This window comes from Lissotriton helveticus, chromosome 5_1, assembly GCF_964261635.1.
Source record: "Lissotriton helveticus chromosome 5_1, aLisHel1.1, whole genome shotgun sequence".
Classification (NCBI taxonomy): Eukaryota; Metazoa; Chordata; class Amphibia; order Caudata; family Salamandridae; genus Lissotriton; species Lissotriton helveticus.
In genome coordinates this window covers 738,378,847-738,398,072 of record NC_136065.1, presented here as the reverse complement: position 1 = coordinate 738,398,072, position 19,226 = coordinate 738,378,847, and the positions used below count along the sequence as shown (strand labels likewise).

At 43.7% G+C, this 19,226-nt stretch overlaps 1 protein-coding gene across 2 annotated transcripts in view; it reads right to left on the bottom strand.

The window, feature by feature from the left end:
- The window catches only part of HNRNPH3 (heterogeneous nuclear ribonucleoprotein H3), a 187,084-nt gene extending 172,948 nt beyond the window's left edge, over positions 1-14,136 (bottom strand). Inside the window, exons 1-6 of one of the 2 annotated variants that reach the window (XM_078643206.1) lie at positions 13,893-14,136; positions 12,371-12,457; positions 11,702-11,857; positions 1,319-1,465; positions 664-802; positions 33-214 (exon numbers count right to left, since the gene is read on the bottom strand). In XM_078643206.1, coding sequence (XP_078499332.1) covers positions 33-214; positions 664-802; positions 1,319-1,465; positions 11,702-11,857; positions 12,371-12,449 — 703 coding nt within the window. In that variant the 5' untranslated portion in view covers positions 12,450-12,457; positions 13,893-14,136. The remainder of the gene's footprint in view (positions 1-32; positions 215-663; positions 803-1,318; positions 1,466-11,701; positions 11,858-12,370; positions 12,458-13,892) is intronic. The other variant, XM_078643207.1, reaches the window with a different exon arrangement.
- Positions 14,137-19,226: the final 5,090 nt, after the last annotated feature.

Sequence of the window (19,226 nt, the reverse complement as noted above, 5' to 3'; positions counted from 1 at the left end):
TTACTTGTGAAACCTATCCATTACATACTTACCACCACCATATCCTCCGCCACCACGCATCCGGTCATAAACATTTCCACGTCCCGCACCATAAAAACCTCCTCTTCCTCCTATAGGTCTGTCATAGGGTCCAGGTCTTTGCCCCATCATCCGCCTTGGTGGATCATTGGCTCCTCTGATTTCGCTCCTACTACTTTTGAAGATCTCAATGTATCTACGTAAAGGTTGAAGGCACAGATTGAGCATTAGTCCACTAAGTCACTAAATGTACAGGTAAGTGGTCTATGCATTTCTAGAACTACAAATTAAATAGGGACAAAAGATAAATCATTGATTCTACTTGCACGTTGTGTAGAAAAACTAGTAATTACTGTAACAAATAATACCACATGAGTATGTACTTACAATATGCATCTACACTGATATATACAACACTAAATGTAGGGAATACAGAGGAATATAATTCAATTACCACTTCCTGTTGAGTAATATAAAGTATCCACCCAATCATTGCAGACCCTATAAAGTTATAATCAAGTTATTTATACCCAGAAAAAAAAAAAAAAACACTTCAATTATAAATTAGTCCCCCACCCCCAAAAACAACATTAACATTACCCACATTCCCAAAACAAATAACCGTCCCAATCTGTCCATCCCCACCTGTGCCCTATTCTTTCCTTGTGTTTCCCCAGAGCTTTTTCTGCTATCTCCTTTGAAGCAAACTGCACGAAGGCCTCCCCTGTGCTTCGCCCCTGGTAGTCCATCGTCAATGTTATCCCATTTGGCACGATTCTCAACCCTTTAACCCAAGGACAAATAACCCCATCAGGGGGGACAGTGTTAAAGGCTGCAACATTCCCATCAAAACTTAAAGCAAAAGATGTTTAATCCAGACCACCCCCAGTTTAAATAAACAATGAATTTACGCAAGTTAAAACAGCTGATTAAAACCAATGATAACATTTTGGACATTTACAATTCACCCCCCCCAAAAAAAAAATCCCGTTGTGTGCAGTCATATTATGCAGACTCCTCTCCACATATCTGTTACACAAAGCTCAGCAACCCTCCCTACCAGCTGCTCTAATAATTAGGAAAAAAACAGACATGGAAATTAGCCACAACTCTGTACAATTGGGGTCTGCCCATCACCCTTGGAATTTTAATCATCAGTGAATCCGACATAAAAAAAAAGTATAAATGGCCACAGGGAAAGCGTTATTCCTTTGAAGCTGTACAACTAGTCCACTGCAATCTGGATTACACAAAACTAGCAAACTACCTGTATTTAGGAATCCCAAAACACTAACGATACCTGCAAAGAATTGCACAATTTCCTCCTTGCTGCAACCAAATGGAAGTCCACGAAGTCGAACAGTTCCATCACTAGAGGTGTCCATTTCGTTTGAGCCTTGATGTTGTTTTAACAGCCAATCCATCTCAGTCTGGTTGGACTTGAACACTACAACATAAAACAACTAATTGCAAACTGCTCCTAACAGCCTTCATCAAGTAGGTCCATTTTAGTAAAGAATAAAAACAAAAATATATGAGGTGTTGAAGACCAAAGACTTGTTTGCAGACTGTTACATGACAAAGCATTGCAAGACAAGCAGAGTAACTGGTGCTAGTTGAGCAAGGAGACCTTGATACTCAGTTAACCCCAAATGTATTTTTAGTATTTTAAGATAAAATGCCCCCCCCCCCCGGTCCTAATAGAGCTTGGGTTATACTTAATTCACTTTAATGATTCGGAATTCCATCCCTACCCACCTACCAGTGTAGTCAACAATCATGCAAACACAAGCAGCTTATAATTGACTTAATATATTGTCAGACTTGTAATGGCCTCATGTGAGGGTTGCTAACCCCAGAAAACAAGGACTGCGTTTGTTGCCAGGGGTACGTACAGTACTTTTTACCAGTACCACTGAGGTAGTGCTAGTCTAACTCAATTCTATTAAGTTCAAGCTCTCAAAACAGGCAGTAGGCCCATGGAGGTTGCCTGTTGGTGGGTTTTTCAGTCCAAGAAAGGTAGATTTGTACTCTTAGCAGATTTCCCAAATGTAGTCTCCTTTGTACTTTGCAGGCACATCCACACTGGACAATGAGTCTGCTGTGAACTTTGTTCAGTTTTTGCCTGCAGAGTTAAAACTTCACCCATCCCAACGTTGTGTTGCGACCAACCTACCATAGCAAAAGAAAAAAGGTGCCCAGAAGAGTAATGCACATCACACCATGCTCAAAGTCGTCAACGTGGACAGTAGGGCAGGCAAATTTAGCTAACGGCAGGCAGAAAGGCATTGGGGCTGGAGACTTCGGGACTCCAAAAGTTGAACCAAATCCAGTTTGCATTTGGCAGTGACATTATTTTGAGCTATTGACATTGTAAATGGCAATGCCTTTAAAAAAATTAAAAGGCGTTATTTACAATACCAAAAGCAACACCTATTGCATTGCATAGCGCGATGTCTGCATCTATGTACCCCAAAACAAAGCATGGCCCAAGAACGTAGCCACCCTAGAGTCTGCACTATAGCATACCACATAGTGCCTGTCATACTGTGACGATAATGAATTAGACATGTTAGATCAGATTGTGTTTATTTTCTCTCAAAAAGAGGTTGATAGTATAGGATCTGTTGGCTGATTGAGGGATAGCGGGTTAGGATCCTCAACTGCAACTTATCCCACTGTCCATTCAGGCTACTATGTTCTTTTTCCACGGTTCCAGGCATTTCTTTACGTCACATGAGCCACAACAGTGCAAAATGGCATCTAAGACTCCTCAGAGCCTGTTCACTGTTAATACATGCCAACCCTAGATGAAAGAGACCGAGGAAAGTACTCGTCTCATATAAGGCAGTTATCCAATTATTGCAGTACTGGATATAAAAATAACGGATTTTGACACCTGTTGTGTACATTTTTTGTTACCGTAAGTGTGTAAGCGAGTGAGTGAGACTCTCAGCCACACAGTTCCTTTGTGTCTTTTTCCGTCTAGGTCGGTTGCACCAACTCCTACGTTTTACTCATTCAGACTGCAACATTCCAGATTATCCTTAGCACTTGGGATAATTTTACCTGGCCCTTTACGACCATAACTTGCCAAGACTTTAAGTATTGGCTATGATACAAACAAATATACTGAGATATTACTGAATTCACTGATATATATATATATAGATAGTCCCAGCTCTCTGTAGTGTCATAATGGTGGCGATTGTTATTCGAAAGTCATGATGGGCACGGCATGCATGCCCAGATCTCCATCCAGTCTAACAATCTTAATTCTGGGACACGCTATAGCAGCCACAAAGCCACAGTTTGAAAATCCTATACATCATGCATGTACTCACCCACCTATAAATACACTCATCCATTTAGTCAGCCTGGTTTCTAGCCATCTAGGAACTACCTTATTCAAACATACATCCTTGCATTCTCTCACCCTTTACTTATCGAGCACTCTGCCATCCATCCAACTAATAACTCATTATCAAATTTGCTCAGTGCCATCTACACAATCATTCACGGTTAAGAATCAATTAACAAGCACTTTCACTTATACAATATGACCAGACCTATTGGCTTTGCCAGTGCTTGTTAAGAGTATGTTTTTTCCTAGCAAAATGGGTATTATCCTCTTCGGTGCTCAGGACGGCCCCTGGCCGTCCGATGTCACTGTGGGCGTGTGCTAAGGACGGCGGGGGCCCCCGAATCCCGCCCACTTATTAATTCTCCTGCACAGCGGGAGAATTTGCGCAGCACTGAAGGGGTTATATAAATATTAATGAAAACAATAAACTAGGAGTTTCTGATAAAGTGTCAAACAGCAGCTGTGTTTAATTCATAAATGTCATCCGAGAGGACAACAGTGGCGTGGTCTAAAAAAAAAAATGCACATCACACACACTTCTGCCCTTCGCTATGGACTTTAACGTTACAAGGTGCTTGAGTGTCATTATGTACCCCCATTACGAATGTGTTGGCATAGGATGAGACATTAACTGCATGCTGCAATTACATGTACTAGATCAAATGAGGCAGGAGCCTGTCTGTTTATCTACTCAGGTGGGGTGTCCCTGCTGCAGGATGCCAAATGAGCTGTTATTTCTAGTTTTCTGCTTCCATGTGTGCCCCGCTTCACGGGTGAAGTGGGGGTGAGGGGAAGGCCTGTGCACCCGCTCTGTGCCTGGCAAGGAATGCAATAAAGTTCCAGGGACCGGCTGCAGCAGCAAGCACGCAGTGAACACGCGATACCGAAATAGGAGCTTAGGCAGCATGCCTGCCAACGGCCTTTCCCCAGCAACGACTAGAAGAGCCCAAAGCTGGTCTGCAGCCGAGGCTCTGTGACCGCCCAATAGCAGCAGACCATGCTTGACAGCAGCACCATGTTTAACGAAGAGGCGGGGCAACAGCACAGGGATGAAACTCCAAACCGGAAACTGCTGAGGTATGATCGCGCTATGAGCACAGCAGTGACAGTCAATCTGTGACACAAGGCGCATGTGACAACAGCGGCAGGTCAGCTATTGTATTGCACCGAATACATTTAGCAGTGGCATGCCCAGGCCGATCCATACATGACATGGCAGCCCATGTTTTAGCATTTGTGACAGTAAGTAGTAACTTGCATAACAGAATCAGTGAGTAGACGCAGTACAAATGTAACACATAGGAGGGGATGTGGTGTAAAGGCCAGAGCTGCCGACATGCAGGACAGCTATGGGAGGCCCAATCTTCAAATATAAACAAAACTAAAACCTTGAATATTTTACACCCGTGTGTGCAGCTGTGGAGTGCTCTGGGCCAAGCACGCGGGCTTTAGACACATGTTATTCTCAAGCCATTGCAGAATCTTCAATCTGTTTTCACTCAGCCGCTGTTTATATTCGCAGCACTTTCTCTTTAACCCCTTCCATGCTGGGCCGATTCCGCTCCCGTGCTGAAGATTTCAGCGCGGGTGCGGTCATGACAGCCCCCAGCCGTCATCAGCACACGAGCACTGTAGTGCATGACGGCTGGGGGCCCTCATCAGCATGCAAGGGGTTAAGTGAAAGCGCCATGCAAAAATAAACATAGGACTGAGAGAAAACAGATGACCCCCATAAAAATAAGAAATGCAGATTTTCCACAGTTTTAATGTAAAGAAAATCATGATTTTATTAAAAAAGGCACGGAGGCTAATATTATGCATACCCTTTTATTACCGCCCAAACACAGCAGCAACAATATCTTAGAATTAGAATATAACCAAAATTCTAGAACTTAGAACATGTATAAGTCCCTATGACCAGCAGCCATCTTCCTCTTTTGTGACTGCGAAAAAACAATAAATAATAAAAAAGTTCCAAAAATTCCACCGTCACCAAATCTTCTCAAACTTCAACTTCTATCTTCCAATCTCGAACTCCTTCATCATCTTCATCTTCTTCTTTATCCTTTAAAAACAAAACAAACTAATCAATCACAGGGCGGGCACAGCGGAGGGATAATATTAGCCTCCGTGCCTTTTTTAATAAAATCATGATTTTCTTTACATTAAAACTGTGGAAAATCTGCATTTTATGTCAAAGGCCCGGAGGCCAACATTATGCATGTTCAAAGTTCCTCCAAAACCTTATCCAAAACATTTTCCACAGGCTTAAAGTAAAACTTCCTGAAAGTAGAATCATTTGACCAATCTGCAGCCTTCAAAATGCCACCCAAACTAAACCCTTTCACGAATGCCTTACTAGCCATAGCCCCCCTAACTGAATGAGAACCAAAAACACCAATATCCACCCCAGACTTGACCATCACATTTCTTATCCATCTTGCCAAAGTAGGGGTTGACACAGCCTTAAACGGCTTAACGTATGAGATCAACAATTGCTCACAATCTCCTCTCCTAAACGCACATGTTCTCCTCTCATACTCCTTCAAGCATCTAACCACACACAAAGAACTTTCACCCTCTAAATAAGGGTAAAAAATCGTCCTAGACATAGTCTTAGTCCTTTTCTTTAATTCAAAACATACTCCCTCAGGCTGATAAAACCTTGAGTTAACATCCAAAGCTCTAACATCAGATACTCTCCTAAAAGAGACCAAACATAAAAGCATCGTCATCTTCCATGTTAAAAACTTTAGATCCAAATCAACATTCCTACCCCAACTTTCAAGCTCTCTCAACACCAAAGAAACATCCCAAAGAGAATCGTACCTCGACTTAGGTGGATTAACCAACCTTACACTCTTAACCAATCTCCTGACCAACGCATGCTGTCCCACTGGAACTCCATCTTCCAAAACATGTCCTGCTGAAATAGCAGATCTACTCAAATTCACAGAATTATACGCCAAACCAGCACAAAAAAGAACAGATAAATAATTCGCCACCTCTACCACAGGTGCCGAAACGGGATCCAAACCCCTCTCAACACACCAACCATTCCACTTTCTCCAAGCTGATCCATACACCCTAGATGTTCCCTTAGACCATGACTTTGACACAAGCTCCTCAGCCTCCTTTGATAAACCCTGCATTTGCCAAATTCTCCTGAAATCAACCATGCCATCAACTTCAACTGCCCCGAAACCACAAGGTCGTGAAAATTTCCCTGAACATCCTCCAAAATCTCCTTGCAATCTGGCAGAATTACTGGATCCTCCACCAACAAATCCATTACATCCGGAAACCATACTTGTGTCCTCCAAAAAGGAGTTATCAGAACCAACTCCACCTCCTCTCTTCTGACCTTGTTCAGAACTCTCTGAATCATTGAAAATGGGGGAAACGCATAACTTCTTCCCCCTTCCCAACTTTGCAGGAAAGCATCCACTCCCTTCGCTTCTGGATCCGGCCTCCAACTGTAAAACTCCTTCAACTGAGCATTCAACCTGTCCGCAAACAGATCCACATACAAAGGCCCCCACATCTCTTCCAGACTTAAAAATACCTCTCTCTTCAACCTCCAACTGCTCGCATCCCTCAGGTATCTTGAACACCAGTCCGCTTCTACGTTGCTCAACCCTGGTATATATTGAGCCTGCACCACAATCTCCCTTTCCAGACAAAACTTCCAAAACTCCTTCGCTAGTTCTGCCAATCCTCTCGAACGCGGGCCGCCCATCTTGTTTACATACTGAACCGCAGACAGATTGTCCATCTTCAGGAGCACACAGCACTTCATCTTGTCCTTCACAAAGCTCTTTATTGCGAACGAACCCGCCAACAACTCCAAACAATTTATGTGTAAATGACCTTCCTCTCTCGACCAAAGACCCCCTGTTGAAATCTCTCCACACCGAGCCCCCCAACCATTCAGACTCGCATCCGATTCTATCTCCACTTCTGGCATCATACCAAAAATCGCCCGACCGTTCCAAGCTTCCAGACTCGACAGCCACCACTCCAACTCCTCCTGCGATTCCTGATTCAACACAACTCTCTGTGAATACCTGACATCTTTCCTCAAATAATGTGCTTTCAGCCTCTGCAAAGCACGATAATTTAGGGGAGCTGGGAATATAGCTTGAATTGAAGAAGACAGAAGACCCAACAGACGTGCCAATTGTCTCAAAGTTATCCAATCCGCAGATTTCATTCTCCGTACCTCCTTCCTGATCTTTTTCACCTTCTCCATAGGCAATTTCAACACACAATCCAAGGTCTGAATCTTGAAACCTAAAAACGTCATCTCCTGACACGGAATCATACAAGACTTCTCCTTGTTCACAATGAAACCCAAATCCTCTATTACTTTCACCGCAAACTCCGTTTGTTCCTTCGCCAACACACTCTCTTCTGCCATTATCAAAATATCGTCTAGATATATTATCAGACGAATCCCTCTTGACCTCAACCAAGCCGCAATCGGTCTCATCACTTTGGTGAAACACCAAGGAGCTGACGTCAAACCGAAAGGGAGACTTTTGAACCTCCAGCGCCTCCCTAACCACCGGAACTGAAGATAATCTCTTTGTTCCTTGCACATCGGGATTGTTAAATAAGCATCCTTTAAGTCTAGTCTCGTCAACCAATCCCCTTTCCTCAACAAGTCTCTCAGCATATGTATCCCCTCCATTTTGAAATGGTTGTAAACCACCCAATCGTTCAACTCCTTCAAATTGATTACTGGTCTCATCTTTTTGTCTTTTTTCTCCACGAGAAACAAATTGCTTACGAAACAACTTCGCACTTCTCTTGCATCCTCTATCGCTCCTTTTCTCTCCAACTCTAACACCTCCTTTGTTACCAAATTTTCCATCTCCTCCGAAAACCTTAACACCTTGGGAACCCTTTCCTGTACTGGAACACTGATAAAGTCTATCCTGTACCCAGTTACAGTCTCCAAAACCCATGGATCCTGTGTTATTTCTTGCCATCTGGAAACAAATTGGGCTAGTCTGCCGCCCAATCTTACTTCCATAAAAAAAGGGTCTGGAAAGAAACTTACCTGAGACTCCTCTTGGTCTCCTATCTGATCTTGCTCCTCTTCCTCTCCCCCTCTGTCTTTGAGGGAAGAAACTTCCTTGATTGGTTCTCTGATAACCATATCCTCCTGAATTACCATATCCAAATCCATTTCCATAACTTGCACCATAGGGTCTGTTACCTCTACTATAAAATCCTCTGGTAACTCCATTACCTCGGCCGGGGAACCGACCCCTTGATCTCCCGGCCCATCCAAAAACACGCCTAATGTCCTTTTGAGCTTTCTGAATTGAATTGAAAGTACCTACGTACTTAGCCATATCTTTTACAAAGTCATCTCCGAACAGCAGTCCATCGCTCTGTTCACCCAACTCCTTGCCAGCCAAATCTGCAAGCTTTGGATCTATCTTAAACAAGATACTTTTTCTCCTTTCCAGGCAGAGTGCTGCATTTGCATTTCCCAACAAGCAAACTGCACGTTGAACCCATTGACGCATTTCGCTCACGTCAATTCCGGTATTATTACTGTGTGCTTCCTCGCACAAATCAAATATCTTTGTTAAGGGTCCCAGAATATCAAGCATTCTATCTTGACATCCCTTCAATCCTTTGTCTAGCCCCCTTCTCGGGTCTCTTCCCCCTCTGTTATTTAAAAAGGTTAACATCCTTGGATCTAATTCTGGAGTAAAGGCCACTTTACTACCCAAAGTAGGTCTTGGGCACTCTGACCGTAGCCGAGTTCTTATTTCTTTCGGCATCTCCCTTCTGATCCAATGTCTTATGTACTTGGCAACATGTTCAATAGGGGACCATTGTGGAGATAGTGGATGTTGTATCAATAATGGATCAAACATTTGATCTCCTTGTGGATCAACAAATTCCTCAAACTCCAATTTAATTTCCTCATCCACTCTCCTTCTCTTAACCTTAAATTCTTCCCCATCAGAATCATCCAAACTAGAGCTGCACGTAATCTCCACATCCCCACTAGTCGAACTGTCATCACATGCCACAGTAATATGTCCTTTCTTCTGTGCCTTTATAGCACCCACTTTTGCCTTTATAGCATTCTCTTTCTGCACTCTATTTTCCTTTTCTTTTGATGGTTTCCCTTTAACCACATTCTTTTTCTTTTCCTTCTTTTTTGTTCCCCCAGAGGAAGTCCCTGCCATCTCTTCAACTTCTTCAGATGTAAAGAAACCATCTTCCCCACCTGATCTCTGAATATTCTCACCTTCTTTTACTCTTTTTGCTATTGTGCTCTCTATTTTCTTTTCCATAGAGGCACTAAATTCTCCAAACATTTTTTCCATAAATTCCTTCATTCTATCCTCCATACATAAATCCTCTTTCTCCATCTTATCTTTCTTCTAAAAAAATTATTCTTCTTAAATAATCACTACTAGAATACCAAACTCCTCAAATATAATCTCTAAATATTCTCCACAAAAATCGTTTTCCTACTCTAAAACCACAATAAACCGGCACCTCTCCTGAACTCACGAACTCTGACTGAAACTGACGATTAGCCGACAATAAAAAACAAACCCTTAAACATGGCCGTTCACGTTCAATTCTAAAACCTAGACGTTTCCCAAACACTTAAAATGGCCGCCGCACGTTACGCACGTACGGTGGCCTCTCTGTTCCACAATACCTTTCCTCTTAACCTCCGTGCTCGAGATCTCTCACATAACGAGCAACATTCTGCCTTCGCTCTCGTGTCTGCTCTCGCGCTAAGAATCTATCACAGAAACAGACGCGCACAGCGAGTGCTCGAGACCGTACGCTCATCAACTGCCAATTGAAAATTACGACGGTAATCCGCAATAGTATTTTTAACAAATATTCCATTACTAAACTACATGCGTTTAACGATATTACGTTCTTTGTCCTAAATTTAACAGAATTTAGTTAATTTCACTCATTAGATTATAAAGTCTTTTCAAACGAAAGATTTTTAAATATCATCTTAATTATCATCTTAAATATCATTTCATACTCTCTTACTCAATCACACTCATTCTTAATTTAATGCTAAATAAACAAATTTATCAAATTAATTCAAGAACTCGAACTGAGTACTTATCTTATGTTCGAGCAGCAACAAAAGAGGAAGATGGCTGCTGGTCATAGGGACTTATACATGTTCTAAGTTCTAGAATTTTGGTTATATTCTAATTCTAAGATATTGTTGCTGCTGTGTTTGGGCGGTAATAAAAGGGTATGCATAATGTTGGCCTCCGGGCCTTTGACATAAAATTGCTTTGCGACAGCCACAAAGCAGACGAGACAGTCTGGATGGGCCAGAATAAAAGGCCAAAGGGCGGAAACAAAAATACCTCATTTCCAATGGTAGGCCACCATTTAGCATACACGGTGAAGCCAGCCAATGGAAATCAAAGGCTGGGCTTCAAGTCCCCTTCTGAAATCTACTCTCTTTCAATATCTCTTGCCCATCGAGCATTGATTTGCGCTGCAACGCCAGGTGAGACATAATAATGAACGGGTCCTCATGTAATGCAACTGGTGCTATATAAAGCGCTCCGATACCCAATTAGGGTCAAGTTTGCACTATATAAAACTCTGTAAAATAAATTTTTAAAAATCTACTTGCACAGGGGTGGGCAAGGGCGCGCTTTAGAAAGTCTGTACCATTATATTTCCTGACCCACGCGGCATCCCCTAAACGTATTTTTCTTTACGTGTGCAAAACCATACCGTGACCCGCGGAGCTGTCAAGCTATTCAAACAAAGATTGGGGGTGGGGGGGGGGGGGGCATGGATGAGTAGGGAAAGCAACAGACCTGCTGGTGGTTTGGGGCGAGGAGAGCACATGCACGTTTGGAGGGGGCGGCAATATGGAAACAGTTGTGCAAAAAAAAAAAAAGTCATTCAACAAAAAGGACAAAGAGGAGGTGCGGGTGGGGTTCAAATATACAGACAAACGAGTAACTAAGTCAACCAATTATAAGCAGCGGGGATCCATCCACAAAGTACTTGAGAGGCCTATCGCAACTATAAATCTAGGAAAGACCTAAAAAGACTCACTTATTGCATCTAACCGTACCATCAATACGAAAAAGTAAAGATCGCGAATATCAAAAAAGTAACACCAAATATGCTGCTAGGATGAAAAAAAAAAAATCATAAGAAAACCATTGCAAAAAAAAAAAACTAGTGTCCATCCGCAGGGCCTGGAAACATCTAATACAATTTTATGTTGATTACGTTCAGTAGAGAGGCCAAACTTCAATAAACTAGAAAAAGAACCACCTTCTACATATCTATTTCCCATGTATTTACGGTCTTTTGTCAGTGCTTTTTTCACGTCTTCTGCCGTCTCGAACTCAACAAAAGCCTCTCCAGTAGGACGTCCCTCTTTGGAAATGGTGAAATGAATTCCATTGAGACCACCAGTTATGCTGCATTCTGTTAACATACAAAAATAAATATCTTAAACCCGATTCCAATAAAAGAACGCAGATTCCAATAACCACACATCTAGCAAATGTGTATAGGTCCAAAAAATCTACAATTTATTTGCCATTAAACTACTCCCATACCACCCCGATGTAAGCAAATCATGTGTATGTGATATGCATACCGACCTATTGCCCCCCAAAAATTAACGTGCACCAAGTAGCTGTTCTCGATCAAATGTCGCATGCAATTCAATACACCCACTTTACGTGCATTCAATGGTCGGAATGTCACGCATTAAGCAGTTTCCTATGACATAAACCGACGGATCAATTAAAACCATCTAACACTAACTGCTGGCCCCCACCCCAATTTAAGAATTAAACAGGATTGTTAGCGTTAATAAATTGCAATTGTAAAAGCTAATTAAGACAACTTTGAACGAGCGTGAATTTCTACCAACTTAAATATAATTCATGTCATAAAAACCTTGTTTCCATGGGTCTCCTGAAACATACGCACCTGAAAAAAAATCCAGCACTTCCTCCTGCGTGCAGGACCATGGCAATCCTCGAATTTTTACTATATGTTCATCTGCCATTGTAAAACCTGTCGTCCACAACGATAACGAATTTATGGTGAATATAAAGTAGGTTAATGGTGAAACTTAGCGCTCAATATATTTTAAGTTAAGAAGCTAACTAGTTCACGAAATAAACAGACAACCCCATCCACAAAAGACATGTCGGGCACGGACTGCAGCATCTACTAGACAATTGAGACTTCCGCATACATAAATCATGTACACGATTTAAACCACATTACCTTAATGAAAAATATCAATTAAAACCACAGAAACCTGGTTATAACCCCCCCCCCCAGTATACATTCAATACAGCGCAAGGGAGAAAACGGGGACCATGTCAACTCGTCTGTTTAATTCACCGTCAATACGGCCAATAATTCCTCATCACATAGTTTTTGAAAGCCAGATGTGCATGGAAAGTAAATCAACTTCCGGCGGTTAGTAATAGGGTGGAGGAACCGCCACATTTACACGTCATAAGGGGCGGGCGACCCTATGCTGAGACCAATTCAGTAATTATGCGACATGCCACATTTTCTTTCCATATTTAACAAACGAACGTAACGAGTAAAAAAAACTACGCTGTGTAACGCATATTAAAGCGCCGTATACCACTGGAATTCGCGCCGAGGCTACCCGCTCCTTAATCAGGGTTCACCAACACTCCAAAACGCCATTTAAATATGACTGTGCATTGAGGGTCAACTGCATCCCATCAGTAAGAGTAAGAAAATCATTAAACATTGGATACGTTCTGTAGTAAGCAGGTGTCGGGTGCACGTTCCCATTTGCATGAAACACTACATCGCACCACGGATTACATTTATACGGTGGAATTAAAGGGCATACATAAATCACGAAAGACAAATACAAATTTTAAAAAAGGCAGCGGCTTTCCAATTGCTTGAAATTCTGCTCCAGACACACGGGCAAGGGTACCGATAGGTGCCCTTGCTCTCCAAACAGCTGCGCATAACTGGATCTCACTATTCTGGTCAGATGACTAGCGTGACAAAAAAACACGTACACGATAAATGACATACGCCAGAAACTGGCACGTGTGCTCTTGTGTTTTATGGACCACATCGATTACAGCATTTGCACAACGCAAGGCTTGTTCTAGAGACGAGGGACCCGCCAACACTACTAACACGCAGGGCCCGGCCACTACATTAACCCCCAGAGACACTTCATCACCATATATTGACGAGAGTTAAATACCACTGCAGTAAGAAAATAATCTGCGTTCAAGCAAAGTCTGAAAGCAAGGACGGAGAAAAAACGAATGACAAAATGGCGCGCGCGAGCACACCACAGAACAATGTCGCAGTAATAAGGTCTGTGACTAACGGCTCCCAAATCACTTCTGGTACGATGTCAGGCATGAGCTCAAAGTACGTGATAAAACGCATACAAAAAACAACCCAACCGAGACATATGTACATCGACCAATCTTACCTCGGAGCAGAATATACGGAAATACAAACTTCTTTAAACGATGTGAGAAAAGAAACAAACAGCTACTTCCCCCCTAGACACAAGATTCGTGGTGGTAGGCGTTGTAAATGAAATACGCAGCGTGATGACGTCAGAAAGCAGCTGCCCTCGCGAGACTTTGTAAGGGATGTTCACAATTGTGTGGATAAAAACTAGAGCTAGTAGAAAATTAAGTGCAAATGTGCCGGATGGCAGCCATTTTACCGTGCACTATCGGCAAAAATACATATTAAAATGGAAGTCGTAAATACGGACGTCCCTAGTCTGATGAGACACTTGCGTCATGTTCAACAAGAGTTCTGAACAAGCATTGAAAATGAATTAAATAAGGAAGGAGCGTACTTATTAAACAATCTATGATACAATCACACACATTTTCAATAACAATTTTCCAAATGATTCTTCTGTGCTGAATATTCTTTATTATTTTTTCTGTTTTGTATCAGTAGTCACAGTACAATCAACAGCCGACGCGTTTCGTCCCCTTCTGGGACGTCATCAGGGCTGTGAAAAAGAATACAAACAATAATCACTAATACATTCTCGACTAGACACAAAGCTGTAAGCAAGCACAATATAATCCAAACAAAGCTCACTAGTATAACTTTTCTTCTTGTGTCCCATTGTACCACAAGCATCTATGTACATGATTCATCATTACACCACAACAATTTCAATGCATTGTATCTTGTAACAACAGATTATCCGCTGCCTATTGAACATTCTAAAACCCACTGTTGGGCAACTTCGAACTTTAACCATCATTAGTGGGGAATTCATATGTTCACCAAGGGGCATCACATTGTCATCAGAAAAACATAGCCTGATAAAGATACAATTGCTCACCTTTAGCAACAGAAATTACTTGAACATATAGGATAGAAATTCCTTTCCATCTGCGAATATCCAGAAGGCGACCCAAAATTCTTACTGCTCAATCTAGAAAGTAACAATATATAGTGGTATAAAATCTTTATTTGGATAAAAAAAATATCCTTAAAAGCATAACGAATTGAATCCACAAATTGGTACATTGTAATTAAAAAACTACAAAACATACTTGTTCACAGTTAAACAATAAAAAACTATCGACGCCTATTACTCGAATTATATTACACCTTAAAAATTAAAACAATTGAGTATTAGACAGCGATAACAGTTAGCCGAGAGCAGGGAGAATTCATGTGCAGACGTTTAACAGCTAGGACTCATAATTTTATACTTAAAACTAGAGGCTTAAATGCAGCTTGGTTTGGGTCACTGGGCAGAACAGCGCGGGCGGTTGCTGCTCCTTGCGCCTTTGCTGTAAAGATGCTATAAGCATCCCGAATATATGTTGTAATGGCGATATTCAGGGATATGTTTTCTGGGCACAGAGAGGTGATAATTGCCTGTCTACAGGTCCGAACACCCAACCTGTTCCACTCTGCTCTGAGTTTACGTCTGCGTTGGGATGTAAGTGCGGGGCATAAGCAGACCACGTGCTCTAGTGTTTCAGTTGTCATACCGCACCCTCTGCAAGTTAAATCTTCCGTGGTGCGCTGCCATGTGGGCAGGTCTTTTAAAAAACGCCAAACCCCCAATCTAATGGCCAGAAAACTCCGCTTTAAATACAATGAATAAGTGCAGGAGAGGTAAGTAGCCGGAGATATGCGCCCATAAGAGTTCATGACTGACCATGCATGACTACGTCTACGGAGTAGCTCTTTGTCCATAATAAGTGAGCACATTCTGACGCTCTTTTTGATACATATTTTAAATGCTGTCATGCTGGGGTTGAGAGCCCATAGATCACCCACCGCCATTTCGCGGACAGCGTCTGTAAAAAGGCGGCCATACGAGCCCCCAGGGTTCTTCTGACTGATCTCCAACCAAACTAGAGACTCTAAAGTACCTGTAGCTGCTTTTCTGAGTTTGTGACAGAAGTTTAAATATGTGCCGATGTTGGAGGCCTCATGATTTAATAAGCCCAATTCTAGCCTGATCTGAGCAGCAAAGGCAGATTTGGGCAAATGTAACACTTTTTTTTATAAATCTTGGTCACAAGTTGATTCAGAATTGTGTTTAGCTTACCCCTAAATATTTCATTACCATACGTAAGGGTGGGTCCGATTTTTGCTCTCAAAATTTCCAGTAGGAGTGAGAGAGTTGGACCGGACAGCTCTTTAGCAAGCTTAGATAATGTGACCTGTAGGATCGTGGCTTTTAGTGCAATTTCGTCACGCTGTTTGAGGAAGTTACCCCTGGAGTCAAATTAGACCCCTAAATATTTGTATGAGCGTCCTGTTGTTAAATTAATATTATTATATGACCACGTGCCACCTCCATTGCGTTTCCTTCCAAAGGACACAACTTGGGTTTTCTTTAAGTTAACCTCAAGTTGGTTCTTAGATGTGTAACTGTGTAGCCTGTCCAAAAGCCTTTGGAGCCCGACCCGAGTAAGGCTAAAAAGAACCAGATCGTCGCCGTAAAGAAGATTGCTTATTGCTACGCCTCCAACCTTAGGGGGGTGACTGTTTATTTCATCAAGTGAGACCGGCAGGTCTGCAATAAACAGGTTAAAAAGAAGGGGGGCCAGCACGCACCCCTGTTTGACTCCTCTGGTTGTCATGATTTTCCGTGAGAGGTGCGTGCCGGACCCCAGCTTCACCTGGACCCAGGTGTGTGAATGAAGTTGGATTATTGCATCCAGAAGTTTTTCAGGGATCCCCCATTTTTTCAGTTTACCCCATAGGGCTGCCCTTGGGACCCGGTCAAACGCAGCTTTAAAATCAACAAAACAACAGTGCACGGATCTTGATGATGAAAGCGTTTTGTCGATAATTATAGACAATGTAAGCAAGTTAGTCAGGGTCCCTGAATTGGCAGTGAAGCCTGTTTGATTCATTGGTAGCAAATCACGCTGTTCTGCCCATCCCTTCAGCTCCTTCAGAAGAATACCTGCGTAATGCTTTGCCTCGATGTCAAGGAGGGCGATTAGTCTATAGTTGCTTGGGGTGGCGCGGGAGTCCGATTTATGAATTGGGTGAATTATAGCCCCACGCCAGGAATCTGGAACAGTAGAAGTCCTAAGCACAAAATTAAACAAGATGGTTAAGTGCCCTGACCAAAAAGCTTTGTTGGATTTAAACAGTCTCTGAGGCAAACCATTTGGGCCCGGGGCCCCCTCCGATCTTGCTTTTGTCACAGCGTTGACAACCATTTCTTCGTTGATCTTGATCTCGTCTGTACAATAGCCTTCACAGTTTGAGTTCTTGCGACTGCAGATACTTTGGGGAGCTTCTCCCGCTTTGGAGGGGCTGGTTCCTGTTGTCACAGTTGTAGGAGAGTAGGGTCTGCAATCCTATGATCACCCAGATTTTTGCTTTTTGCTTCACTGGTTTACGACTTTCCCTGGCTGTGGGCCTGCTAATCAGACCCACAGCCTAGCTGTTCTCTCTACTCCAAATTGTACCCAGGTACTGAATTGGCACTGGGCCCTCTCAAGTCCCTGTACCCAGGGCTGAGGTGCACCCAGAAGTCTCCCAGGGGCTGCAGCATGTATTATGCCACCCCTGGGCTGACTAACTAAATCAGACACAACTGGCTGCTTGACAGCTGGGGCAGAGTGGTGTACTCACCCTCTGCTGTAGATATAGTATTCCTATATCTAAGCCTAAATGGACACACAGATCTCCTATCAGTCACTCCTATGGCAGGCCTTAACAATCCTAAAGGCAGAGTGCTTGGAATCGTGTGAGATGGTGCTCTGGCATGAGCTGAGCCTGTCTGCGGCTTTCGGGATCCATCCCTTAGCCGTTTCCATGATATCGCATTCCATATACTCTTAAGTGCATTATAATCCTCGCGGTTATATGCCAACTCTGGTATCGCTTTATCAAAACATGTCAAGTAAGGTGTCATACGAATTGGAATACTAACCCCTCGCCAATTCTGGCGACGGGGTTAGCATTCCACCCTTCTAGAGGGACACGACATGTATGTAACCTGTAACCCCGGTTAAAGTCAGACAGAGCCTTAGCTCCACAAAATGGATGCTGCCACCGAGACACAAGTCTGCCCTCCTGCTGCTGGGAGTCCTCCCAGCCCAGGAGGCAAGGACAAAGGGTTTCCTGCCAGGGGCGGTGCCAGCACCGTCCCAGACAGGATTTTGTGTATCCTAGGTAGGCAGGGCTTTAGAGGAAGGTGACTGCAAGTGGCACCCCGGTGCTCACTGTGCATAGGCCGGCTGAAACCAGTTCCAGGGGCACTCCAGCCCCTGGCCTGGGGAAAGCCCGCCAAAGTAGAGGGGTGTAACCACCCCCCTCCTAGTCCCACCCATAGGGCAAGACTTAGTCGCGTGCCAGCCCCTTTTTGCAGGATAAAGGTAGGACCTGGCCCCCTTCCAAATCAGATCATCTTTGAATCCTGAAACTACTTTCCACGAAAGGAACTCAAGACTTCTTCCCAAGATTCTCCCTTGTGACTAAGGAGTAGTCACCCTGCAGCAGCAGGCACCAACCAAGCATCGCGGTTTGTTGCCAGTCTCTCCTTTGGATCAAGACTGCTCCAGCACGACGAGAACCGGCTTCCCTGGCACCTCTGACCTCGACCTACATCATCAGCCCAGCTGTGATCCGTGGGTGTGACGAGACCTCGAGGGACCAGCCATCTTCAGAACTGCACGACGCTTGTCCAGCACGACCACCGAGTGACCCTCGACCGAGTGCTTTGGGATAAGAGAAGCCCCGACCCTGAGCAGCTCCAGCACCGAAGTTCGGCCCCCCTGCATCCACGAGATCTGCGTGGGGCCCTTCTGCTCTTTGCTGCCAACCGCGTTGTCCAGGTCGCTTGCCCGTTGGCTAGTGGCCCTCTCACGACGCTCCACGATGACAACTACTGCTGGTCTGGTTGCTCCAGACTAGCCCTTGCTCCCCTCCAAAAGAGGAGCACCCTGGACCCTCCTGGTCCACTCAAGACGCCATTTTAGGTCCACCGCGTGGGCCTTGCATTTGCCAAGACTTGTTGCCCAATCCTGGGTCCAGCGACGTCGACAGCAAGTACCTTCGTGGGACAGCTCGCACCTCCATCCTGGTCGCCGACAACCCCTCCTGGTCTGAGAGACTGCAGAGCCCAGCAGCGCCCACTCACCTGGCTGAGGTGACTTCGTCCGGTGCCATCCTGGTGCCCACTCAAATCACTGGCTAGTGATTCAGAACTTGGTCCCCTCTGCTTACAGGTTTCTTCTTCCCTGGTCCAGGCTTGGATCACTCCGAACTTTCTTCACTGGCCGCCTGCCAGCAACTCTTTCTTCAG